Below are 25652 nucleotides of genomic sequence, written 5' to 3' on the forward strand. Positions count from 1 at the left end.
CTTAATATATTAGAATATAATATCCAGCGTTAGCCAGCGTTAATATAATATCCACCCAGGGAGTTAACTACATAAATTGGGTAGTTCTCAAGGACACACGCACTTTTAACTTGTAAAAATTAACTAAAAACTATATTTGAAGGCAATTTACTGCATTTATCAAATAATTGTGGGCTAGCGGTAGCCTGTATGGATAATGGATAATGGATAAAATACATATATATTTACTTAGGTATTATACGACATAGTATTTGGGTACATTTCTATTAAACCTGGTTAGGAAACACAGAAAGCTAAATAAAAAAAACAAAAAAACAATGCAGGCGAATTTTGAAGCCTGTTTCCATGGTGACGTGATGACTCGTTAGCGTTGTACCAGAGTGAGCTGCAGCCTAGCACTGCTGCTCAGGGATAACCGGTTTTAACCCATGTACCGTTAGCTGTGTCGTAGCTGTGTATAGCACTAAGGTAATGTCTGAAGTATATGTTCGTGCGGCTGCTCCATCATGATAACTTGCCAGTTAGACCCGTCGATAATCACCGTAAAGGGGCTAATATCCCGGGAAAGCTCGAACTGCGGGCAGCGCGGCCCTGATGCGGTTGGATATCCGACATACAGGAACTTGAGGATGGGAGCAGGTGGAGGGCAAACGGCTTTAAGGCAAAGTCAACCAAGGAAATTTCCTGTTATACAACCTTTGAGCAGTGAGTAAGCGTGCTCCATAAATGTGCCAGATTCATTCAAAGAAGCTAGCTTAACGGTCCGTAAAATGCTGAGCGCTGTCTGTGTTGTAGAGTCCAGGGACGGGAAACCTCAGCTGACTGGCTTCATAATTGGAGGGTAAGCTATGTGAATATTTTGGAAGCTATAAAAACACTACGCCACAGATATAATAAAAGAGATGTTCTCACAGTGTTTCACACTCGTTGTTTTTAACCACTATGCTAGTACAGACTGAAAGACAGTGGGCAGCGTTACTGTTTCTGTGCCAGGCTTATATGGAAGACCCGAACTACTGTAATCCAACGTAATTAACACTAGACTAATGTCTGCCTGTTTTTATTTATTTTATTATTATTTTTACCTATTATGCAAGTAAGGGAGGCTGGCACCTACTTATTGGCTACTCCACATCATCAGGCTTGCTCAAAAATACATAAAGATACGATTGCAAACATAAAATAAGACAAATTAATGCGGAAGTTCCGTAAAAACAAATGTAAAAAATTGCATGGAGATGCAAATAAATACAAAGGAAAACGAAAACACCAATGCATTTCAATTTATCTCATACTGTATGAATAAAACACATTTTTGAATATTTGTGCTATTAATTGCATATCAATATATTTATTCAGTCATTTATTTAATTTTGATTATGGAATTTTTAGTGATACATAGATAACCATAAATAATTCCTTCGTGGGTTCCATATCCAGCCCACAACATGAACCACTTATTTCCTTTATAGAATCCTGTTTTAGGGTGAGTATGAGTATATTACGGTATTTTACATGATAAAAGATCCAAGAATTATACATAAACGGACTGGTACTTATATAACTGAACACTCTTTGACTCAAGCCTCATTACATAATAATATACATAATAATCACACTCACATTCATACAAGCACTAAGGACCTTGTCTAACATTCACACACAGTCACCCTGATGGATGCATTGCGGGGTAACTCGGAGTTCAGTATTTTGCCTAAGGGTAAGGATCCTTGCAGGACTTGCAGACTGGAAGAGCAGAGAAGTGAACCACCGACCTTCTGATTGGTAGATGACCCACTCCCTGAGACAAGGTCGCCCTGAATATAATGCTCAATAACACCAAGAAAATGTCATATTTTTAAATCAAAAGCCATACTTTTTTGCATACTGAATAGGAAATACTGTCAAGACATTGCAAAATAATGATTTGCTAATGAAACTTTATTGTAAAAGAATTGCCCACGTGCAGAAATCACAGAGCTGCAGATTTCAGCTGTCAGTTTTTTAATCTGGAAACTTTTAACCCCGTGCTTCCTGAATTGCTTACTGTAAGCTGGACTGGTTTGATCTGTATTTTATACGTAGCATATGGCCAGAGTGTTCCTACATTATCTCTCCAGGACTGAGATGCAGTGACTGTGCCGGCTACTCTATTAGACACAGAATACCAGCTGGCTGCTTCCTCTCTAGATAGTTCCCTGCAGTGAAACTGTGCTTTGGTTCTGTGTACTGCTGAAAAATGAAATTAGCTCTGATTAAGTTGTGTCCAAAGCATATGGCATTACGCATATGCAAAATGTACTAATAGTATTTTGCATGTCCTTGTTCAAGATCCTTTTTGTTCTGTAGAAATCTTCTACTGTACCTGCTTGAAGGGCAGTGTATGGACTCCTCCAGCATATTTTCCTTTCTACTACAATTTACAATTGTTCTAACTTTCAAATCTAAATACCTTGATCTGCCCACAGTACATTTTCCAGTCCTCCCTTTGTCCAATGTGCTCTTTCCCCCTTTCTAATCTGTTTATTTTATTGGCTAGTCTCAGATTTAGCCTTTTCTTTGCACTTCTGCCCAGAAGACCATATTCACGAGTCATCTCTTGACCATTATCCAGTTCAGGACCCATGAGGCATCCCTGCTTCTGACACTACAGACTCATACACTAGAGCCTTCTTTCTTAGTCATTTGAAGGGGTCTCTCACATATTTTTTATTGAGGTTGGTGTTAGCTGGTGCTGTTGAGCGAGTTAGTGGTATGAGAGTACACAAACTATTGTATGAAATATTGTTTCGTTTGACAATTTTCCATATGGGAAATCACAAAAATACTGTGACAAGTTTCAGAGGGAAGATTGTTTTTTAAAATTCATATTGAGACTACAGTTGAACCCACAAAGCAGACGCTCAGCTTTAGCACAGTGCTAACATAATTATTGAAAAAGGGGGATTTCTAATCACCATTCAGCATTTTAACATGATAAAACTCCATTAGGGAACACAGCATGCCACTTGACAGTGGAAGTAATGATTGCTGAAGGTGGACCTCCGCTACGCCTCCGCTGACTTTCCATTACAAATCAGTAATGGAAAATTATCAGTGAATCGTAAGTAATTCATGACGATTAATCATAAAGATTGTTGCTGAAACCATTTTTATTTGATTTAATGTAAAAATAAAAAAGTATTTCTTTATAAAACTTTGACATTTGTTAGTGCCATGACATGTTTTTGTTTTTTTTCTAGGTGGTATTCAACTATCTAAAATATAGAATCCACGTGTGCTGATATATTTTTCTCCAATTTTTCTAGGACGCCTACTTTAACCAAAGATGACAAGCTGGAGTTGCAAAACACCAACCCAGAGAGGGATCTCAGCGGGAGGCGCTTTCTGTTAGATAGAAAATGTAAGAACTGCAGAACAGGAGACAGCCTTATGTTAATAAAACTGAGAGGAAACTAAGGAGTTTCTTCTTACTTCCCCACTCAAAATGGACTGAATTTAAATTTGTGGCATGGGGTTTGTGTGAACTGACTGCCAACAGGTGGAGCTGTTGTCTTACATAATTTTTATAGGTCCCTTTCCATTGACTCCAAAGTGGGACATTAGATACTTGCGGGAAACTTACAGATATAACCTGACAGTGGAATTAATGCGGAGCAATTTTCTTATTCCCTTTTTAAGGTGTGATGTTAGAGAGGACCAAAACTGTGATTCCTCCACTGCCAAGAGACTACCATGTGCACAGACCTGGTAACCTCCCATCCTTTAGCCTCTCCAAGGAGCTTTCCCACAGCCACACAGGGCGACCCTTCACCCTGGGGTAACCTTTGGATTAACATCTTTTGGGCAGCTTATTGTAGCTGGAATTTCTTTAAAAAAAGCATATTTCACAAGACAGCTGCACAGATATTAGTTATTATACTGAGTCACAGTCTCATGCGGGGTATGACAGATAACGTGAAGAAAGAGAAACAGCAGCCAGATAAAAGTATTGTTTTGACACGCAAGCATTATCTGTCAGAAAAAAAGAAAAGCTTGTGTAGCTTTTAATGTTTAATTTTCTGGCAGTTCAAGGGCGATTACAGCTACAACTGAAAATCATTATGCTGCACAAAAATATTATCTCAATAACAAATTATTCTCAATCTTCTATTTATGGGAAAAGTGGGGTTTGATGGTCTGAAGCTTTGTAAAATGTCAGCTCTGCGTTCATTATACTCCGTAATGTTTTTACTTGCGTCTTCCAGGTACCCTGAAAGCTATAAACTGAACACAAATCGAGCCGTCCTCATTCCCTCAGCTTTAGTCCTCAGTGGCAGAAACACCTTTTCGGTTGAGAACTGCAAGCTTGGCAGGTATTTTGGCTTTCTAAACAAAATGTGACCAAGCCAGTGTTTTCAGTTATTTCTCAATGCAGCCAGCTCTGTTGTCCTTGTGTCGTCTGCAGGCCCAAGGTGAAATATCCATCCTCCAACGTAATGACTGTTAAAGACAATCAGAAAAGTGAGTTCACTTCCTGCTTTGACTTCATTCTCAGCCTTAACACATCAGGGCCCCATGTACTGCCTTTACAGCACACTTAGTTTTGAAGTGAAAAAACAAACAACAAACATATTTTTGTGTTTTTATGTAACATGTGGCATATTATTCAAGAGTTTATCTCTAATTAAGATTATTATTACTTAATGACAGGGAAATGTGTGCAGGATATTTAGAGATTAAATATGCCCTGTGCTTCTCTCCATCTCTTTCCATTTCTCTCGCGCAACAGGCCAGTCCTATCCGGACCCAATGGCTGGAGCCTCTCGCTCTTTCATCCACAGGATATCTGAGCTGTCCTCTCTGGAGGGCGAGACGGTGAGGCAGGAGAAGCTCAAGAAAATGAGAAACCCTCAAAAGCCTCCATCCTGACAATCACCTCCTTCCCAGTCACACTGGTCGAGGTTAAAAACATTCGAGTCTGTGCCAACGACGGAAGAGAATAAACCACTTAGGGCGCCATATTCATTTCAGTGGCTTGTTCTGACTGCTTGTTTGTCCTCGGTGATATTAGTTTGCTGCTTGGTATGGCTGGTGGTTACATTCTGGGATTCATAATTACATGTAGTACGGACTTGCTGCAACAATAAATGCCGGTGATGATTATTAGGTAAACATTTTCCAGTCTGACGCACAGCTGTCAGCAGTTTTCCACCCAGCACCTGCATGCAGGATATTTAATTTAGCTTTCTAATGGCTCTTGTATAATACGGCCATATTTCTTTCTGTATCATCTGTATCATATTTCATACGGTGTCCAGCTTTGGCCTCATCGTTACCACAGTGTTTCAGACTTATAGCATATCTAAGCTTTGTTAAGTAAGTGAAATATTGACATATATAGTAAATAGTTTAGCAAAGCCATTATTGTGCCTTGTTAACTGTCTTCCTGAAATTAAATAAATTTATTTTGTTATTTTGAGGACCTTCCTTCATGTGTATAGCTTTTCTTTCACCACACAGGTTAATATGTGGACCGTCACACCACTTTTTGGTGCAAACACTACATATAGACCACTACAATTAGCAAAATATGCATTCCATATTTACGAAACAGACACAAAACTGTGCCCCCAGATCCGAGAATGTGGTGCTGTCCCACACAACGCAGTGTTTTGCTGCTGAATACTCTTGTTCATTGTATTTGACAGCAGCCATGCAACTGTCTATTTTTGTGTAGAAGGAAATCGGGACGTGTGCGGAAATATGAGTCTTTTTGAATTGATATAAAAAGAACTGGTCCTTATGCTACTTTCTACAGCCGTCTATACTGGATAATTGTGCAGTATTTGGCTACATATTTGAACCATTAATTCATTACTTGAACTATTTATAAGTTTTGTCCCTTTGGTGGAAGTAAAGGTTGTGAAAATATCACATCTGAAGTCATTGTAAAGTTTCTTTACAACCCTTTAAAATTTAATAAGATTAAATTTACTTGGCTCTGTGTGTAAATAAAGACGGAACAAGAAAAGAAAGAATTAATGGCTGAAATAGTTTTTCCACTAATTGCTGATGCGTGTTATCACGCTGCTACAGCTCCCCTCTGCGTCACCCTGTGCCAATCAGAAAGGCGCAGGGGAAACAGCTGAGATGAAGTTCTGTCGCTGAGATCATTTAGTGCTGAAAGTGACAGATGAAGGCTTCTACGTAGTCTGATATACATTTAAGAGAGTTTTTTTGTCAGTTAGTTTTTTTTTTTTTCTCTTTTTGGCATTTCTGCTGGATTTAAACAAAGCAGCAAGGGAGAGGAGAAGAAGCCATCATCAAGGATATCAGTCAGTATGCGCGCTCTGAAACTCAACTGTCAACTGTGTTTAATTTCAGGGAGTGTGTGCCTAAGCTCCCTATTAAATAGCACTGAGATGTTGTCAAACGTCAGGCTCTGTTTGCGTCCCTCCCTCCGCCGGGATTGTGAGGTGTGCATTTCAGGGGCACACAGTGACCTAGAAACACAGAGCCATCCCCTTATTCATACCAAGGGAAGGGGGTGCATGAATGCCCAAATGGAGGCCGGGGCTCCCTCTTCTTGCAGGGTTTTTAGCGTCCCTTTCAAGTGTAGTGAAACAAAATGACCTGGAACAAACAGTCAACAATGAGGTCTTTAATAGGAGCTGTTCTGGGGCCTGCCCACAAGTGGTTTATCGTTTCACTGTAGTTCCACAGGAACCTTGAACAAACGAGACAGTGCTGAATCAAAAGTTCAACTGTCACTTAAGTCAAGGATCCGATAATGACGAAAACGCCAATTCATTTTATCTCACACTAAAGGCATGAAAGCATCAGAAACACGTTTTATGAACTGAAAAAAGAAGCCAGGTTGTGTTACTGTTTCACCTGACTTGACATTGTGCCAGGTGACTCTATCAGCAAGGATCAGAGAATGTAACCTGTGTGCCAACACCTCAGATCAAAAATCTCCCAAATATGCTGTGCTGCTATCTAAATTTTGATGAGACAAGGTTTCCTCGAAACAGTTCAGGAGACTCAGATGTAAGTTTTTATTATTATTCACTGTGGCTGACTTGATAACACGTGTTCTCGCTGATCATTTTATCTTCCCACTTCTGGTTTTGTCCTTAAACTATGTGCATTTTTATACTAGAGAAAAACTCGTGCTCGTTCCTTTTATTCATTCAGATGTGGTGCATTTTTAATTTTTGCTTACAACTCAGCTTTTTGACCTTCATGATGCTGCAGTCACGGCTCAGTATAACATAGACAGATGCCAGAAAAAGACTTTGAGGCCACCGAGATAGACAGGCACCAAAGATAGGCTCCGAGGCCACTCTTCATGCTGAACAGAGTCCTTTAGTTTGAGCAATTTAGGCTTTTCTGACAGAGAGGAAGAAACCCTGTGCTAACATCGCTATTAGGTATGAGATGAAAAGAGCCAGCTCGAGTCTGTGGACAAGCACAGCGCTTTTCTATATTGAAAGTGTTGATCATATGCAGTATATTGTGCACAACAATTATCACTTCGTATCACTTCAGTGTATACTCTGGACCCCGTGTGTCTGGATTAGCATAAAAAAGGAAACATGTCTGGTAGTCTGTAGTTTGTCAGTGGTCTAAAAATTATGTTTAAGGATCCTAAAAGACAGTTATACAGTGATAAAAAAGAGGTCAAATCTTTTTTTTTGTCTTTTTCAGAGCATCGTCAGTCAGGTGACATTTGTTTATTTTCATGTCATCAATCTATCCTACTAGAGTGATCTGTTATTCACAGGCATCAGTGAAATTTGACATGTTTGGTAACGATATATATATTTACACACTTTGCCCTTGACAGAGAAACCCACGCATACATGCGCACTAGCCCGAGGCCCTAACCTCTCCACTGCTGTGTGACATTTAACGGTGTGATTTATGAAATCTACCCCGATAGCTCCACCCTGCCACCTAGCCATTATCATTACTCGAAGCGTCATCTCTCCCAGGGGCAGGGCTCGGTTTCACTCCCCACCCACACATCTTGACTCATCTGCCGGCTGCTGCTAATGTCCGCATTGATTTACATACACATGGATCCATATGCCAGGTGAGGTGACTCATGAGGGGACAATTATCAGTGACGATGTCAGGATCAGGCAGGGGAAAAACTTTCATCAATATCACATTCTCTGATGTCATTACACTGGCAGCTCTCCAAGGCCAGCCAGCTTGTAGAGCCATTGCTAGAGTGTCATCAGTCCTCTCCGGGGCCTACCGCTGGATCCGTAAACTATCCAGCAGTAATGACCTGTAATGAATGGAGTATCATTAGAAGGACGTACAAAACGTCTTGCCATAATAGACGCTGTTGTAAGTGCGACATGAAGAGCAAGGCTCACTGAGTGTTTGCACTGTGAATACGCCCTTTTAAAAACTTTTAAAATTGTGATTTGGTGACTCGCCCTAAGTCAAACACCAAACTTCTCAACTCATTAAATAATAACTTATGCCACTGTGTGGCATAGATGCATACACAATCCACAAGAAATAGGATAAAATGCCCATGCATGGATGAACTCAAGTTACAATGAAGAAAAACTACTGAAACTCAGTTACATAAGAACAGATAATAAGAACAGACGGTGCAAAACACTCCCGCACTTGGAAAACCACCCAAATGTACAAATGTAGACGTGAAAGAATGTGCTATAAATTGAGAAGATAATAGACAAAGGCTTCCATTCATGTGGGAGGAACCGACTGTACTCATCAGGAAGAAAGAAACTCGAACTAATTACTTCGACCAGCTCTAATCAAATATTCTCTAAGAACAAACATTTGGGTCTTTTTTCGCTTTGATGTTGCTTTTTTGTTTTTTCAATAGAAAGGCTTAAAAATAAAGTTTCTGTGCAGCACAGAGGAAGCATTTTCTTAGTCATGGATGACATCATCTTTACAACACATGCCATCTTGTAAAGGTAAATTCTAGTATTTGTCAACCAGAGCTTTTGATGTCAAGAAACTTTTTGAAACTATGGGAACCCAGGTCAAGTCTTCCCTTGAGGAGAGCCAGTTTACATTCCCCATATAGATGAGATGAAGCTAGGGCTGACACTTCTACCTTCCCACTGCAAGAAGGGGAGGACAGCAGACTTTCATTTATTACTAAATCGATCTTTCTTTGTATCTCCTTCTATCTCTACTCTTGCCACAAATGAAGGGGATGGATGACGCAGCAACTTGCGACACTGTTTGGAGATCATAAATATGCTCTATTACTGTTGCCCGTCTTGTGAAACATTAACCGATGTACACTAAGATGACTGGGTGTGTTGCTGTAAGGCTGATTGTCTCCGACAAATGAGCAGTAAGGGCAGGAGGTCCATGGCTGGGAGCCTGTCACATGGAAAACACACATGCTTTGATGTGCGCTTCCTTCATGCTGAGGCTGATGCTGCTGAACGTCTTGCATCAGTGGATAGATCAAATCAGCACTATAGTTGGTTAAAACGGTTAAAAAGTAAGAGGCTTCACAGCTGGGATTATTTATTGTGTTTAATATTTGTAGATTTAACTTTAACATACTTTAACTTTAACTTAACTTTAACTTTCACTGATTCAGACACTTGCTTCTTAGCGATGCCTCTGCTGATGATTGTGGTGGAGATGAAGGCTATTACTGTCGCTTGACCTACCTGCTCCATAGCATGAAGAATAATCAAAGGATCCAGCCAGACCCCTTGTGAAAGATTATTTTTCAAGACAGCGAAGTATCCAGTTATTACTAGTGTCTACCTCTTCAATAGCAGGAGGCGTGAGGAGGCCTCATTTCCTGCTGATGCTCCCTGCAGAGGCCCCATTTGTTGGCCGCAATAATGTGGAAGAGGCTGAGCTTCTTCAGCAACAGTAACAGTCAGGCCCCCTGGAGCATATAAGTAAAAAATGGTTTTTGTCTGCCCTCTCCAATTTGTCATCATCAATCAGCAGCAGCATTAGAAATCCTTGCCATATATTGTGTAGCCCTCCATCATGCCATTAAAGAGGGCATGACTGGGCTTGTCCTGCATTATAAAGTTGATAGTCTTTCATTTCACATTGAGGAGTTTCAGTTTTTACTGAAGAATTATGAATTATGAATATTAACACTACACTGTGGTTTGTAAATAATCCAAACTGGAGCTCCTGTGCAACGTACAGCACTGTGAAAAAGTATTTGCCTCCTAAACCTAATAACTGTTTGTGCCACCTTTGGCAGCATGAACTGCAATCAAGCGTTTGCGATAACTAGCAGTGAGTCTTTTGCATCACTGTGGAGGAATTTTTGACCCACTTGTCTTTGCAGAATCGTTTTTATTTATCTACATTTGGGGGTTGTTTGAGGTCATACCAAAGCACTTCAACTTGAATTATGGCTGGACTTTGACTAGGTCACTGCAAACCCTCTTTTTGTTTTGTTGGGCCATTCAGAGATGGACCTGCAGGTGTGTTTTGGATCATTGTCCTGCTGCTTAAGCTGAGGGCTCTTGAGCTTTAGGGCATGAACGGATTTCTCCTTCATGATCATCTGGTAAAGAGCAGAATTCATGGTTCAATCTATTATAACAAGTCTTCCAGACTTTGAAAAAGCAGAGCAGCCCGAGACCATCATATATTCTTTTTATAAAATGCTCGAAATGTCTCGTCATACCACAGAATATTTTCTCAGAAGTCTTAGGGATCTTCAAGATGTTTTTTGGCAAATGTGAGATGAGTCTTTTTATCCTTTTTGATCAGCTGTGGTGGGAACTCTCCCATGGAGGAGATTTTATCTCTTTATTATTGTTGAATCGTGAACTCTGACCTTGACTGAGGCAAGTGAGTGAAGTTCTTTTCATGTTGTTCTGGGTTCTTTTGGGAGCTCCTGGATGAGTCATTGATGTGTTGTTGGAGTGATTTTGGTAGGCTCATGGGAAGGTTCACCACTGTTCTACATTTTCTCACTGTGGTTTGCTGGAGCCCTAAATCCTTAGAAAAGTCTTTGTAAATCAAAATATGTGGTTAATGACAATTAATTCATGATTTAGAAGAGGTGCAACTACTTTGTCACGTATGCCCAAGTAGGTTTGGATAGGTTGTTTTCCTTATTAATAAATAAAATAATCAGTTAAAAACTGCATTTTGTATTTACTCAGGTTATTTTTTTTAACTTTTATTATAATTAGTGTGATGAACAGAAACATTTAAGTGTTACAAATATGGAAAAAATAAGAAATCAGGAAGGGGGCAGATAATGTTTTCTTAGCATTGTATTTAAATGGGTTTTCATGTTGTATGCAGTTTATAACAGTATATAACAGGTTATCAGTGATTGGTAAAAGGAGATATTTTGGGAAATATGATTCTTTGTTTCCTTGATAAGACTGATACCACTTTCTTGTTTGACAGCCTCGGACCCAGTGAAGCTAATCTTTAGTCTACATAAACCTCACAAGCAAAACAAACACACAGACAAAATCATACCCGAATGGTTTGGATTTCTGCTGGATTACAGGAACTTGAAAGGAAAAGAGAAAAAGGGAGAGAGGTGAGAAGGGGATGGTGTTATACAGTACAACAATTGATTGGAGACCTGCCAAATTCTCACATTCCTCCCTTTCTTTTGGGACTCGGAAACCTGGGGTGGCAGAAGGTCACAGGTATTCTGAAGAAAGAGGGTCAGAAAAAAGGTAAACAAGAATAAGGCAGGTAAGAAAGAGGCAAAAAAGAAAGAACAGAGGCGGGATGGTAAAGCATGCATCACCAGCTCACCCCTCCCTTGTCCTCATCGTCTCCTCCCGAGTGTGATCGACTGGAGGGAGGTGCTCAGCTGGGAACAGGGAGAGAGACACCAGCTTTGAGCAAAGGCAGGCACACACAACACGAAAGCCAGTGCTGGAATTGGGTGTTTTGTACTCTAGGTTGCATTGCAGACCTGTTTCTGGAGGGAAACTGAAGGGCTGGACACAGGAGACGGACACAGGAATTCTAGGTCACAAGGGCTCCTGTGGCAGAGCTCAGTCCTGGCTGGGTTGGGCTGGGCTGGTATTCCAACCTCTCCCTCTCACGGTCATGAGCATGAAAGAAGCAGAACCAGAGCAGGAGTAAACACAGGTAGAGACGTGTGTGAGCACAGTCTGGGGGGAAACCAAGAGGCTGGCATCTTACTTCAGAGGTTGACTTCTGGCCTCACTCCGTCATGATGGGATTGTCTGTTGAGTTTGCCTGCTGGTTGCTGGTAGTTTTTGCTCTAGGTGAGAACCACCTGGTGAGTGGAGGTTGTTCAGGGAAGTGCTGCACAGGCAGAGACACAAACTGTTTGACCACTGACTGGAGGATGGACCGTGTGCACGGCACATGCTACTGTGATGAAGGCTGCGTCAGAACTAAAGACTGCTGCTTTGACTACTTCACAGAGTGTCCAGGTGAGTGATGAATGGAACTGTTTGTTTTTTGGTGCGCACCTTAACTTTATGATACCCGACCTCTTGCTATCTTCTAAATCTGTTGTCCAGAAGATAAAACAAGACAAATTATCACCACTATCTGGTCATTAGTGGGCTGCTTATCACACAACATACCTCTAATGAGAGAAGTGGCATGGTTGGATGCGTTCCACATTTTCCCATACATGTCAAATTGTGTGCATTTAACTTCAGTCCTTTCCAACTCTTCTGTGTCTTTTGTTGTTTTCTTCAGCTTCTAACGTGGCGCAAACCTCACATAATCTCTGATTTTGTGTTTCTTGCATGTGTCTCACCTGCCGCATTACAAAAAATAATCAGCACACCAAATAACCCTAGTAGCTCTGAGCCTAGCCTCATTTCAGTGGGCTGGCTGGCCCACATAATGGAATTAGTACAAATATTTTAAGAATGTGGTTCTGTCAATCAGTTGTAGCGATAACAGCTACAGTCAAACAAGCTAGGCACATTTAATATGTGTTATGGGCCAGTAGTGACTAAATCTGAATGTTTAATGCATCAAAGTGGAGTCATAGAGCAGGCACAAAGAAAATAAATCACAGGACTCAGTCACTGATTGAGCGGCACACTTGGCGCACTGTCAGAATACTTGTAGCAGAGCAGGAAGCACTAATTCCACAAGTCACAATCAATGCTTCATTAATCCAAAGTTATTTCCTGGATATTGAGTCACATTCCACTCTTCCACCGGAATATTATAATTATTCATCCCTTAAAGAACAATGGTATATCTTACTGTCGATGGGAATTGTAATCCTGGCACAAAAGCTAAGATCTTAGGGAGTGAGTCTTTGGTTTAAATGCAGTTTAATTGTTCGCTGCAACAGAGGATTTCCTTTAATAACGTTTCTCTCTTGATACTGGTGCCAACATCCAGCTCAGGACTGTGTTGTGAGCGACTGGAGCTTTTGGAGCGGCTGTGCCAAACCCTGCCAGCCTTCGGTGCGAATCCGTGTTCGTCACATAGAGCAGCAGCCCCACAACAGTGGCCAGCATTGCCCCGGCCTTGAGCAACGAGCTGGCTGCAGGGAATACAGAGACCACCTGGGTAGACACTGTGGCTTCAATTCAGGTATGCAACCAGATGAACACTCTCTGGTTTTACTGTATCTGCATTTTTGTGTGTGTGCGTGTGTGAAGTTGCATGCATATTTTCTTGCATTTGAGCCTGTTTTGTAATTCATAGATGATCTGGTTTCTCTTATCAGGTCCTGCACTCATCACCAGCATGGCGTTTGCCAAGGGAAGGCCCAAGCACGACAGCTACGGAAACCCCCTAAACCCTGGGTAGGTTTCATATCATGGTACTATAAAGCCTGCAGACGCTCTCTGAAACTGCACATACCTCAGGAATCTTTGAATTCAAGAGTTGAAAGGTTCATGAATGCTTTCAGGGGAAAAACCTCTTTTTTTGTGCTTTGTATCACAAATGAAATTGAAAGGAGATAACAGCTCAACGTTTTCCTACCAACGAGCTACCTGTAGGTGTTTGCCCACCTGGCCTTCTGTCTACAGACCATTAAACATAGCGATGCTGAAAGACTGCCAACAATCCTTTGAAATGAAATACTCAAGGCTGTCACATGAAAAGCGCATACACAAAAGGTTGGGATGACAGTAGGTGCGGTATTGCGAGCAGTTCAAAGCATCCATATGCTTAATTATTGTTATTCCTTTCATTAGAGCTGTGTCCCTGCTACTGGGGATAAAGTGGGTTTTTCTTTTTTACTGATCAGTAATTCCCAATATCGCCTAACCAAGTGATGATGCCTCGATGTCCCTCTACTGTGCGTTAAGGGTTTATTTTGTTTGAATTCTACTGTCTCGGTATTCCAGGATTTACTTTGTTCACCTTCATTACTCTAATCCTGTCGCCCTTTAGGTTTTGTGTGGAATTCAAGCTAGAGTCACGGACGCCCCACTGCACTGTGGAGAACCGGCCCCACACACTGTGGATGCGCTACATAACAGAGGGCTTTAACGTGTGTGTGGCATGTGAACCTCCTGCCATGCGAAACAATACCAGCAGCTGCCAGGGAGACGGTCGGGAATCAGACAAGTATGCAGTTATCGGCCATTTTACATGTGTTTTTCCTCCAGTCCAGATATATTTAAACTGTTTGGCTGTTTACCAAAACACATTTAATTTACAGCTGAATGTGGTCTAAAAGGGCAGACTCTCAGCTTTTATTCTTATTTTTTTACAAACTGAAGGAACATTTAAGAATGGTGGTTATTTATTATGTAGCCCCCTTTTTCTTTAGGGACCAAAATATCTGACTGAAAAGCTGCTTCATGGACAGATGTGGGCTTCTCGGCTTAGTTTTTGAGGAATTTTGAACGTAAAACATCTGGAAAAATTCCAAGTGTACCATTTGCATTTGAAAACTGTGGGTTTGAACCCACAACTTCCAGATTTCAGTGGTAAAAACAATGTGAGAGAGGCGGAACTTTAGAAGTGGTGAATGTTTAACAAAGAGATAATAACTCAATGGTGTGCTAAGCAAAGTAAAAAGGCACGATTTTCCATTGATAATTAAATAATTGTAGATGATCCGTTCCATGGTAAAAGAACACCCCTCATAACACCTAACCAAGTGATAACCATTGCCCAGGGACAGAAAAAACAAATTTAAACATCTAACAACACCAGACAAGTTGTGAAACAGCATTTGTTTGGACTAATGAAAGTATAATATGTATATTAAGAAGAAAAAGACTAAGAATGTTTCATTATTTGAAGCATACAGCAATACTTGCAAGATGGAAGACAGAATGAGAAGGGAACACAACCCAATCGAGCATGCACTTCAATTCCTGAAGAGCAAACTAAATGGCAAAAAAAAACCTAAAGGCCTGGAAAACCATCAGGAAGGAGGAAACTCATTAATGTGCATGGCTTTCAGTCAGTCTGTCAACCATAACTAACAAAATCCCAAAAGGTAAACATTTTGGTTATGATTATGCTCACTTATCCAGTTTGAGCCCCTGAAACGAGCTGAATTAAAGCTGAAAGTCTGCATTGAAATTGCATTGCACTTTAATCTACTGCAGTACCGTACAGAGCCAAAGTTATGGAAATTGTGTTCCTGTCTACAAAGCCCTAACTGCACGATTTCACATAAAAATCTAAATCAGTTCATAAAACTTAAAACAGCTACAAAATTATTCCACCTTCTGCTTCAACACTTAATGTGCCCTTGCCTTAAGCTAAGCAGTGCTGAGATCTTGTGAAATGACTGTGAAACCATGTGCATAAAGTGGTATGAAACCAGTGGTTTAACTGTGCTGCAGGGAGACTGTGCTCCACTGGCAGGCGGTGGGGAACCCGCTGTGCAGCGGGACTTGGAAGAAGATCCAGAAAACTCAGCGGTGCGCCTGTCCTCCACAACACAGTTTTGTCTTCATCTGATATGGATTTCACGTGAACATCTAAAAACCAATAATCAGTGGGCAGCCACATGCCTCAACGCATCGTCTCTCTATCAACACTAAGAGGAGGCCTAATTTTGCAGATATGTCTTTTAATATGGTCCAGATCAGTGTAAAGTCTTTTTAAAAAGCAGATTTTCATACACATTAAAATAGAAAGACAATTGTACAGCATTCCACCTTTTCCTCACACACATTAAGCACACTTCCTTTTATTTTGGTTATAAAACAATGCTATTGTACTCTTTTCCAAATGTCTTGTCTTACACCTTATTTATCTAAAAAAATGTGGCCTTAAATATAAAAAACTAAAAACTTTTACATTGTTTCCTGTGATTGCTCTCTGGTGGTATGACTTGGTGCACACAGCAACAGCAAAGCACATACACTGACACGGTTAAGGAACTAACTCAGCTTTAGCTGGTCAGCTAAATAAGACTAAATGAGTGAAATATACAATTATGTTTTACTGACACATTGTCACATTGTTACACATTGTCAAATTTACCCAGTCACAGCAGACCAAGTTACCCAGATCACTGTTCTGTGCTTGAGCACCCTCTGGTGGTAAATTGTTTCAGTGCAAACATAGCAGAGCATGCAACTAAAACCATTAAAAAAATATCAATAGAAAAATCAGGTGATTTTATTTACAGGTCAAATGCTACATTGTACGAATTAGAGAAGCTCTGTGTGTCTTTATCCCACTTCATATGCCTTCATTAGAACTCTCCAGCGGTCTTTGAGCATGGTGCCGGTGCGCCCTTCAAAGTCATAATCCATTAAGATACGAGACCACTTCCCCTGCCCGTGATGTTTAACACCATCCTTGAGATACTTGTCCAGCTGGGAGGTCCATTTCTAGATAAAAAGGAAAAAACATAAACTCCTGCTTTCTATGCTTAAAGGAATATTTATAACTCCTTAAACTGATTTGTGGATTAATTGGTTCTACTTACTTGACGGGGTTTTCTTGTTTTTTGTACCTTTTTTGTGTCTGGTGAATTGTCTGTCATCTGGGATAACTCTGATGCTATAAGGTTTGAAATTAATTTACTTGTATTCAGGCTCAAATATGATGTGCTGGTAAATAAATTTCAAAAGAAAAATTCAGAAACCAATCAAAGCCACAAGAAAATTAAAACCCACCATTACTGGAGATTCGACGTAAAGAAAAATGACGCTTCTTGCATGTATCAGGCTTCCACACATCTGTATTTATGGTTGAGAGTAGTTTCCGCTTTGGTCTGTGGAAGAGTAATACAGTGCGACACAATTATTTCCTTAACCTACATGTGTAATTTAAGTGACCCTGAATGTGACGTGGCAGTACTTCAGACACTGCAGATTTACTGGGATTTTCACAACCATCTCTAGAGAATGGTCCCAAAAGAGAAAATGTCCAGTGAGCGACAGTTCTCCGGGTGAAAATCCCTTGTTGATGTTAGGGGAGAATGGAAACATGGCTTTGAGCTGGTGGGAAAATATGCTGCAGGACAGCAACTCTGAATGCGCATCAAACGTCAAAGAAGATGCGCGACAGCAGCAGAAGAGCACACTGCACATCCTGATGGTGGGGGTCAGAATTTGGCACAAACAATATGAAAACACGGTTCAGGCTGGTGCTGGTGGTGTAGGGAATATTTTCTTGGCCTGTCCCCGAAATAGGATTTATGCATCTATGTGAAATCTATGTCACAGGTACCTAATCAGAAACCCCTCTGAAACTCACACCCCAACTACTTTGAGTGGCCTCTTGATTCCTCCTGTGCATTTCCTGCTTCTTTCGAATGAATCAGTGAGAGAACATCAATCCCTGCGTCAATATATGGACTCTCAGATTGAATTCCTTGAGGGAGATTCCTTAAACTATCAAGACTGATGTGAGAGGATGTAAAAAGAAGTGGAAAAACTTCACCAAGGACACATTTTTTTAGCCTCTGGGGAGAAAACAAAACTAAACAAAACCCCCCCAAAAGAAACTGGAAAAAGGGGACCTAGGAAGAGAAGAAGTCCTAGAATCATTTAGGCTGGCAGAGGACATAAAAGATCGGGACATAACTGTAACGCGTAGTGCACAAGTGTGAATGCCGGCAAAGGCATTGGCCACAAAAGTCTGAATCAGCCGTTAGTACCAAGCAAGCATTGTTACAATGCCACAGGCTGCCTGAATATTGCCATATGTCCATCCCTTTAGTACACCCATGTTCTGATGGCTGTGCGCCATGCCACAAAGCTCAGACCATCTCAAACACGTTTCTTGAACACAACATGAGTTCACTGTACTGAAATGGCCTCCACAGTCACCAGATCTCAATCAAAGAGGGCAGCTTTGGGATGTGGTGGAACAGGAGATTCATATCATGGATGTGCAGTTGACAAATCTGCAGCAACTGTGTGATGCTATCATTTAAATATATACCAAAATATCGGAGGAATGTTTCGAGCACCTTGTTGAATCTGTGCCATGAAGCATCAAGGCGGTTTAGAAAGCAAAATGAGCTCCAATACAGTACTAGCGAGGTGTACCTAATAATGTGTCTGGTGAGTGTTAAACATATTCTTACTGACCTGTGACATGTGGTGTTTCCTTTCCTGTTAGGACATAAATAAAGCTGAATATTTAGCATGAAGGAGAAGCCGAGTTTAAATAGATGGGGCTTTTCAAAAATACTACGACTTACTTTCTGTCCTCCGTGACATCACTGGCCTTCTTTGAAAGAAAGCTGTCCCGAGGCCCCTCGTCCTCCAAACCTTCAGTTTTGTGTGAGGACTGCACCATCTTTGAAGCTGCCTGATGATCGGAGAGGTAGACATAACACAGATATTTAGCTCTGCTAATTTATGCATATAAATATGACCCTTTTATAAACTTCTAAAAACAACTAACTTTCTGGTCCAAGTACCGCTGTAATGGAAAGCAAAATTAATGAGAGCAGTCATTAGCATACCCTTCCAAGTACAGCCATCAAGAGGTCATTGGCTTGCGTAAATCATTCATAAAACTTTCCTGAATAAGCAAGGCTGTTAGGCCCTGAGGACGACTCTACAGAATGCAGCAGTTTGCCCTTCTAACTAATTTCATGACAAATTGTCAATTAGCTATGACTGATAACATCACATCAGCACCTTCAGTTGGTCTGAGCGCCATTACTCAGGAGGATAAGAGCGTAGTTTCAGCACAAAAGGAGAAAAAAAGAGGAGGAGAAATTAATATCTGCAAAAATTTGTTTGTTAAGCATTGCCTGTTAACTACTGAGAAACTTTGGACACTTCATGTACACCCATCAGCAAGCCACAGCATTAAAACAGGCGCTGTGATTATTTCTTCACAACAATCCAGAGGTGCGATATATCAGGCAGCAAGTGAACAGTCAGAGCTTGAAGTCCACGTGTCAAAAGTGGAAAAAAGTGGGCGAGCACAGATCTGTGGATTTTCTGATGATGGCCAAACTGTAACTTTTATGCAGCCCCAGAGTCCCCATGATGACTAGTGTCCACTGATCGGTGTATTTACCCAAAAAACCTTCCATCTCACAAAGAGTGCAAAGGGGTTTTTATACATTTTGGCTTGGACATAAGTTTGGAGAGACGAGGCTGAGATGGTTTCGACATGGGCAGAGATGGAGGTATGTAGTGAAAGAGCATATGCAGAAGGTTGGTGTGACAAAAGACGATGCTAAAGAAAGGGTGAGATGATCCCCTGTGGTGCCCCTTAAAGCAGAAATCCAAAAGAAGTCGACAACACTTTTTGCAAAAAACCCCAAAACATTTCTAAGAGTTTAAAGTGAATTTTAAACTTACAACTTAGGAAATAAAATATTCAGCCCAGAACCTGAAACATAATACGTATAAATATATCTAGTCTAGTTTTTTAAACAAATATTTTAAGTGAACACAGTGCTGTATGACTTGTAGAAACTCAGTATGTAGGCCTGACAAACAACTTGTGAACTAAGGTTTGGATGGACTTCATGTTGGCCTTGATTTTAAATGCACAAGTGACCTAGTAGAGCTTTAAAGAGACACGAACCTGTAGGATCTAAAGGTTATTCTCAAAATTCTCAGAAGTGTGATCTCAATATTGACAATGATAGTAGTGAGTGTGATTTTTCACATAGTTGAGCAGACCTGTGTTCCAATCTCATTCTGATACTGGCTGTGACATAAAACACAGGTTCTGCAGGTGCAGAAGGTACCTTGAGAAGGTAGTCAGAGGGATTCTTCTCCAAATAGGCATCCAAGTAGGACTGGACTGTCTCTAGCAGGCGACTGAAGCTGAAGCTCATGAGGAATGGGTGGTAAGTCTCCTCCTGTGCAACTATTTTCGAAAGCTTAACTCTCAAACCCTGTTAAAACACATTAGTTGTTAAAATCTGTTACTGAATAATTAAAACGTTCCAAAATTGACCTTTATTTTGAAAAGGAAAGGGAGAATAACTGCCATACAGACCTGTGGAAGTTCAAGGTTATTCTCAAACCACCTGAGGGCAGAGGAGGCAGAAGACCTTTCACCCTTCTCCAAGCAGACAACAACAGACTAGGCACAGGGTAAATGTATGACATTAGACTCAAAATCAATACAAGCAGCCAACATCAGGACTGCTCATTTCATAATCAAACATCTGTATAGTTTCAGCACTGGTGTTGTGTTTCCCCCCCCAGATAGTAAAATGTTTAGTTCCCCCGAAAAGAGCTGAAGGAAAACCACCAGCACTGCAATAGATCGTGTTTTAACTAGTTTGATTAATCACCGTTTCCTTTAGTCAAGCATGACGCTCCTTTGTGCTCTCAAAATTGAAAAATGCATATGAGGTGAAACAAACTCTTTCCCTATATTGTTTGTAGCTCAATTACAAGTGAAGTAATCCCCCAAAGGCCCATACTGAGGCAGGAAAAACAAAACAAAACTTTATTACCTGTACAATCAAAAGGATGGCAACATTTTTAAACAAACTTTCGTCTGTCACAGTGTTTTTGAGGTCTGACCAGAGTCTGGCAGCCGACATCAGAGGCATCACAGAGGCATCATCTTCAAACTGCACATCTGAAGAAAAACAGTGTTTTACAGGACAAGGAAACAGGAAGCCAACTAGGATGAAGGACAGAAAGAGTCTGCTGCTGTTAATTTTTTTTTTAGTAAAACAGTAGTACAACTACTCAGCTCCTTGTTAACGTAAATATCTAGTAAGTAAGTAGTAAGTACATGGCAGAAACTCAATGCAGGTAGACACTGTCAAGATGGAATGTGGATGTAACGGAAGATTTAGATCATGGATGTGGAGCTGACAAATGTCCACAAATCTAGGCCACAGAGAGTTAATGCATCACTGATGAAGAGACAGGTGGGTATATACATTTTTAGTCGGTGATTTCCAACCCCTTTCTCATCTTTAATGGTTTTTAATGTGTATTTTAATATAGGCTGGCACCATGTTTTCTTACCCAGCAGTTTTCCATGCATGACTCTTGCCAGGAAGTCACAGATCTTTTCTTTCTCATTTCTCTTAAGAGATAATTTCTGAATGGCTGAGGAAAAAAAGAAGAATAAATGAAAAAAAAAAATTGTGTGCACAACATTTTCAGAAACTTTGTGAAGACTTGCACATATAATGTATATTTACATTAAAGTTACCAACGAGAGGTTCCTCTTCCTCTCGTTTTTCTGAGTAAAGGTGCCAGTTGCATTTAACAACAACATGACAGGTCTTAACAAAAAAATACATAAAAATAGACCTGGCTTAAAGAGTTTCACCTCGGACGCTGTTTTGGCGTCTACTCCTTAAACATATCTCACCTTTATATCTGTCATATTTTACGTGATATTTGGTTCTTTTATGTTTGTCCACAACAACCTTTAATCTTTAACTAATGGTAAACTTAGGAAGCTAATCTAACACCACTGGAATAATCATAAATTTAGCATAAATATACGTAACCTAGGTGCCTTACTCACTCTGTAAAGCTGAGAGCGTTTCGTTGAATTCATCACGTTTGCTCTCCTTAAAACTCCGACACAAACTTAGAAACATAAAGTCCGACATCCATCCTGTAGCTACGGCGGTAATGTGAGAAAAACTGACATCTTCTTCGAGGTTATTTACATCTGAAGCGGTTCTGTTATTATTTTCAGCCATGTTTATGTATATTCCTGTTTTTCTTTTAAAAACACCCGCGCGCTCACCATTTACCAGCCAGTTTGAATTCGCTAATCGGACTGCAGCGCCCTCTGGCGTCCAGGAGGAGTAACTAAATATCAATATCACCTTGTTCAGATTGTGCCAAAACAACTTGAGGCAACTGCAAGTTGAAGAAGTTGTTCACTGCATTAAGTTTCAGATATAACTTGTAGACTCGTAGGGTAGTATTTAATTTTAGGTATAAAGCAATTCTCAACATTTTATGCAGTCAAACTGTGAAAACTTGCCCTTTGTATTGTGGAAAACATTTGAGTACAGAAAACTCACTGTCATGTTTAAGATTTGAGGTTTATGACTTGCCATGTTACCCTGCTGAAGTAGCGTCTTAGCTGACAGGAGTGGCACCTGATGTGGTCTTCTTCTGCTGCAGCCCATCAAGCCGTTTCCCTCTGACCTCTGGCATTGCCATTTTTATGGGGGGTGGGATGCCTTGGAAATATTTTCTTTTTATTGGATCATTCACTGTGAACCATACAGGTTGTGCAGGGTATCAGGTGAAATCAGCTGAGTATAACAGTTATAATAGTTATAACAGCCTTAACTTTATTTACTTTTCTGATTGTATCAGTAGTTCTTTCATTAGGACCCTTCATGGAACTTGGAAGCAGGTCTAGAAGAACTGATTGTAGCAACAAAAAAGTGTTTTTGTGTGTGTGGTTTTTTTTGTAAATAAAAATACATTTGTAATAAATATTTTGTTGCCATTTGTGTTATTTCTTTCTTATTTCTGACCCATTTTAGGCACTGAGTCATAAATTCAGAATTTTCCAAACATGTAATTATATTATCTTAACTGATCCACCTGGTAATCCAGCAAATCAGTGACTTAGCTTCCTCCCCTCACCCCTAACAAGCCAAGGGGTACATGGCTACCCCTCCCTAAGCCTGGTTCTGCCAGAGGTTTCTTCCTGAAGAGACTTTTCTCTTCCCTCTGTCACCAAAATGCTTGCTCACAGGGGGTCATATGATTGTTAGGATTTTCTCTGTATCATTGCAGGGTCTTTACCTTAAAATGTAAAGCACTTTAAGGTTCTATATTTGGTGCTATATAAATAAAATTGAATTGAATGAGAACCTTCAAATGCAGTTAACACTGTAAGTATGTTTTTATCAGAAATTACCTTTTCCCCTAAACCTAACAGAAACTTAAAGTGTAACTATTTAACCTAACCCAATAATTATATTCCTAAACTAACCAAAAATGGCCATAAAGATAAATTTAAAGACAGAAAAAATATAAAACTAAGTAAAATTGTTGCCACACTAGAAGCGAAGAAACTATGTGAAAGCCTCTGCCACCACACCACGAGCCTTATTTGGGCTTAACTGGTTTTTACATTGCAAATTATTATTGGACAGAGAATGCATTTCCCTCTAAACACACTATAAATGTTGTTTAGTTGCATTGGAACATGCCTGGAAATGCACACTTACATTAATTGCATCGAACGGAACGCATTTCCGTTCTGTAATAAATCATTTATCAACCAGCCAAACTGCTGAGTTGTCCACACTTCTGTATATGGAAAACAACTTTACTTTCTTGCAGCAAATGCAACATATTATTTTAATTGGTGTCCTAATTCGAGAGTCTTTTTCCCCCTCTTTTTTACTTTCCTGGCCTACAATCATCATCTCACATGCAGAGCAGGAAACACCAAACACACAAACGCAGGAGTTATACATTTATTTGTTATTCTGCATATGCTAATAGACGTAATGAGGAACAATGCTCTACACAAATGTTGACATACATACCATAACAAAGTGTTCTGTGGTCACATAATTGTTCAGACTACTACATGCATACAAAGATGTTGCTTTGTACAGAAACAGTCTGTAGGTCAGGATGTGTCTTGATGATAATGCTTTCTCAAAGCTGAACAGAAAAAACAATGGAGGCGGCAGAATATACAGAGATATAAGGACAAACAATGATGCTGTTTGCATTTTAAGGAGCAAGGTAAGCAGGTATGAGTGACACGGACAATACCCATTCTCTCAGAGAGGGTAAAGACACGACGTTTCCACTCTGTACAGCATCACAGATGAATACGCCATCATGAGACAGTAAGACAGAGCACAGTCCTTTTTGCTGTCAGTTCACAGAATTAGCTGCAGTATCCACACAAACTTTATCCCGAGGGGATACAGCTGATCAATCCAAATCCCTTGTTTCTCATACCCTACCTGTCAAAATGAAAGATTTACTCGAGGCTAACACAGAGACATGATTACTACAAACAAGGGATGAAGGATTAATTGGAGTACAGAAAAAAAGTACAAGCTTACAAACAAGAAGGTTATGATCTAACCTCCCTTTATTATAAGAAAAAAAAAGAGATGAAAATTCAAACGAAGACCGCTGACTCCGCATTTTACTTCAGAGAGTACCAAAGAATCTGAGTTTCTGATGAGGGATCGGTAATATCACAAAGGTAACTCCATGAGGTCTCACATGAATCTCTGAACACTGAGTCAGAATATGCTACTTTGGGCAAATCGTATGTACACAGACAAAAGAAAGAAAATATGGACCACAACTGACACAATGTAACCATTTGGGAGAACCATTTCTTTTCTTGTCCTCGCCTTGTTTTTACCCACTCGTAGCTATTCCTGAGGGCATGCCATGGGGTTAGAGCTTCTGAAGCCGGAGGGCCCGGAGCACTCACTGGTGTCAGCATGGGAAATAATCAGATGGATCAGCTCAGAGACAGCAGGGATCTCTTCCGGGCTGTAGCCGCGCTCCCTCTTCGCCTCCCTTAATGGTCAGATGCCCATCCCTTTGTTTGTACTTCTTCCTGCCTCTCCGAAGACTGATGGGAGTGGATACTGAATGTGGTACACACATTACTCAGAAGAAGGGAGAAATATTGCAGCTCCCTGTTCTGGAAGCCAAGACATCGAAGTGGATTTTGACAACAACACTTCTCAAAAAGTACAGAAGCAGCTAGCTGACATTAGCTGTTCAAGAAAAACAAAACAAAACAGATAATCTATCCAATCAGAACATCAGAGAGTTATAGAAAACCTGAGAACTCAATATCATTACTTGTTTCTATTACATAAAGACCTGATTTTTCCTATAAAATTAGAATTTTTTTTTCTGTACAGTGCTATATGAACAAAGCAAAATGACTCGCTACCTTCTCATAAACAGCCGTGTTATGAAAAGGCACGCATCATTTCAACCACCATATGGCAGGAAATTGTGGTCGTGCTCCATTTTGGTTTAGAAAAAATAGACTCATTCTCCACGATAATTCACAAAAAACAGAAAATTGTTTGTTTGTGGCCATTAAAATTAGATACTGTTAATATCTTCCACACATTTGCTAGATTTTTTTTTAATGTAAATCTAACAGCAGTATAAAAGGCCCTGGTGGTCAATTTGGATTCTTATTCCGACAGATAATCAAATTTGAGGTCCATTAATACCTGGCTTTAAGGTGCTCAACAGCATTTTGCCAGTCACGCAATATGAAAAAGTAAAAGTCAGATTCTCATTTGCATTGTTTGTGAGATCCTAGTAGTCGTAATACTC

General features: G+C 40.3%; 3 protein-coding genes across 3 annotated transcripts; 2 read left to right on the top strand and 1 right to left on the bottom strand.

Moving 5' to 3' along the window:
• Nucleotides 1–101: 101 nt before the first annotated feature.
• c9h8orf89 (chromosome 9 C8orf89 homolog) lies at nucleotides 102–5012 on the top strand. Its single transcript, XM_085172084.1, has 7 exons — nucleotides 102–705; nucleotides 796–841; nucleotides 3309–3403; nucleotides 3682–3820; nucleotides 4248–4355; nucleotides 4448–4503; nucleotides 4772–5012. Exons 1-7 carry the CDS (start codon nucleotides 507–509, stop codon nucleotides 4909–4911), a joined length of 783 nt encoding a protein of 260 aa, XP_085028210.1. The 5' UTR covers nucleotides 102–506; the 3' UTR covers nucleotides 4912–5012.
• Nucleotides 4908–23673, bottom strand: terf1 (telomeric repeat binding factor (NIMA-interacting) 1). Its single transcript, XM_085172080.1, has 11 exons — nucleotides 21862–23673; nucleotides 21351–21434; nucleotides 20825–20952; nucleotides 20359–20445; nucleotides 20105–20254; nucleotides 18590–18699; nucleotides 18477–18500; nucleotides 17055–17152; nucleotides 16865–16938; nucleotides 11924–16766; nucleotides 4908–11818 (listed from the first exon to the last, which is right to left on the bottom strand). Exons 1-10 carry the CDS (start codon nucleotides 22040–22042, stop codon nucleotides 16605–16607), a joined length of 1098 nt encoding a protein of 365 aa, XP_085028206.1. The 5' UTR covers nucleotides 22043–23673; the 3' UTR covers nucleotides 4908–11818; nucleotides 11924–16604.
• On the top strand, nucleotides 12188–16226 carry sbspon (somatomedin B and thrombospondin type 1 domain containing). Its single transcript, XM_085172083.1, has 5 exons — nucleotides 12188–12413; nucleotides 13351–13545; nucleotides 13682–13760; nucleotides 14356–14532; nucleotides 15768–16226. Exons 1-5 carry the CDS (start codon nucleotides 12188–12190, stop codon nucleotides 15883–15885), a joined length of 795 nt encoding a protein of 264 aa, XP_085028209.1. The 3' UTR covers nucleotides 15886–16226.
• Nucleotides 23674–25652: the final 1979 nt, after the last annotated feature.

The sequence above is a fragment of the Neolamprologus multifasciatus genome, chromosome 9 (assembly GCF_963576455.1).
Source record: "Neolamprologus multifasciatus chromosome 9, fNeoMul1.2, whole genome shotgun sequence".
Lineage (NCBI taxonomy): Eukaryota > Metazoa > Chordata > Actinopteri > Cichliformes > Cichlidae > Neolamprologus > Neolamprologus multifasciatus.

Excerpts from the sequence above, each read along its gene's own strand:
- c9h8orf89 (XM_085172084.1), top strand. The coding sequence starts at position 507 with ATGATAACTTGCCAGTTAGACCCGTCGATAATCACCGTAAAGGGGCTA. Across the intron at positions 3,404-3,681 it reads CTTTCTGTTAGATAGAAAAT|GTGTGATGTTAGAGAGGACC; the intron begins GTAAGAACTGCA and ends TCCCTTTTTAAG. Across the intron at positions 4,504-4,771 it reads TGTTAAAGACAATCAGAAAA|GCCAGTCCTATCCGGACCCA; the intron begins GTGAGTTCACTT and ends CTCGCGCAACAG.
- sbspon (XM_085172083.1), top strand. The coding sequence starts at position 12,188 with ATGATGGGATTGTCTGTTGAGTTTGCCTGCTGGTTGCTGGTAGTTTTT. Across the intron at positions 12,414-13,350 it reads CTACTTCACAGAGTGTCCAG|CTCAGGACTGTGTTGTGAGC; the intron begins GTGAGTGATGAA and ends GCCAACATCCAG. Across the intron at positions 14,533-15,767 it reads GACGGTCGGGAATCAGACAA|GGAGACTGTGCTCCACTGGC; the intron begins GTATGCAGTTAT and ends ACTGTGCTGCAG.
- terf1 (XM_085172080.1), bottom strand. The coding sequence starts at position 22,042 with ATGGCTGAAAATAATAACAGAACCGCTTCAGATGTAAATAACCTCGAA. Across the intron at positions 21,435-21,861 it reads AACGCTCTCAGCTTTACAGA|CCATTCAGAAATTATCTCTT; the intron begins GTGAGTAAGGCA and ends TTTTTTCCTCAG. Across the intron at positions 18,700-20,104 it reads CCTCTGACTACCTTCTCAAG|GCAGCTTCAAAGATGGTGCA; the intron begins GTACCTTCTGCA and ends TCCGATCATCAG.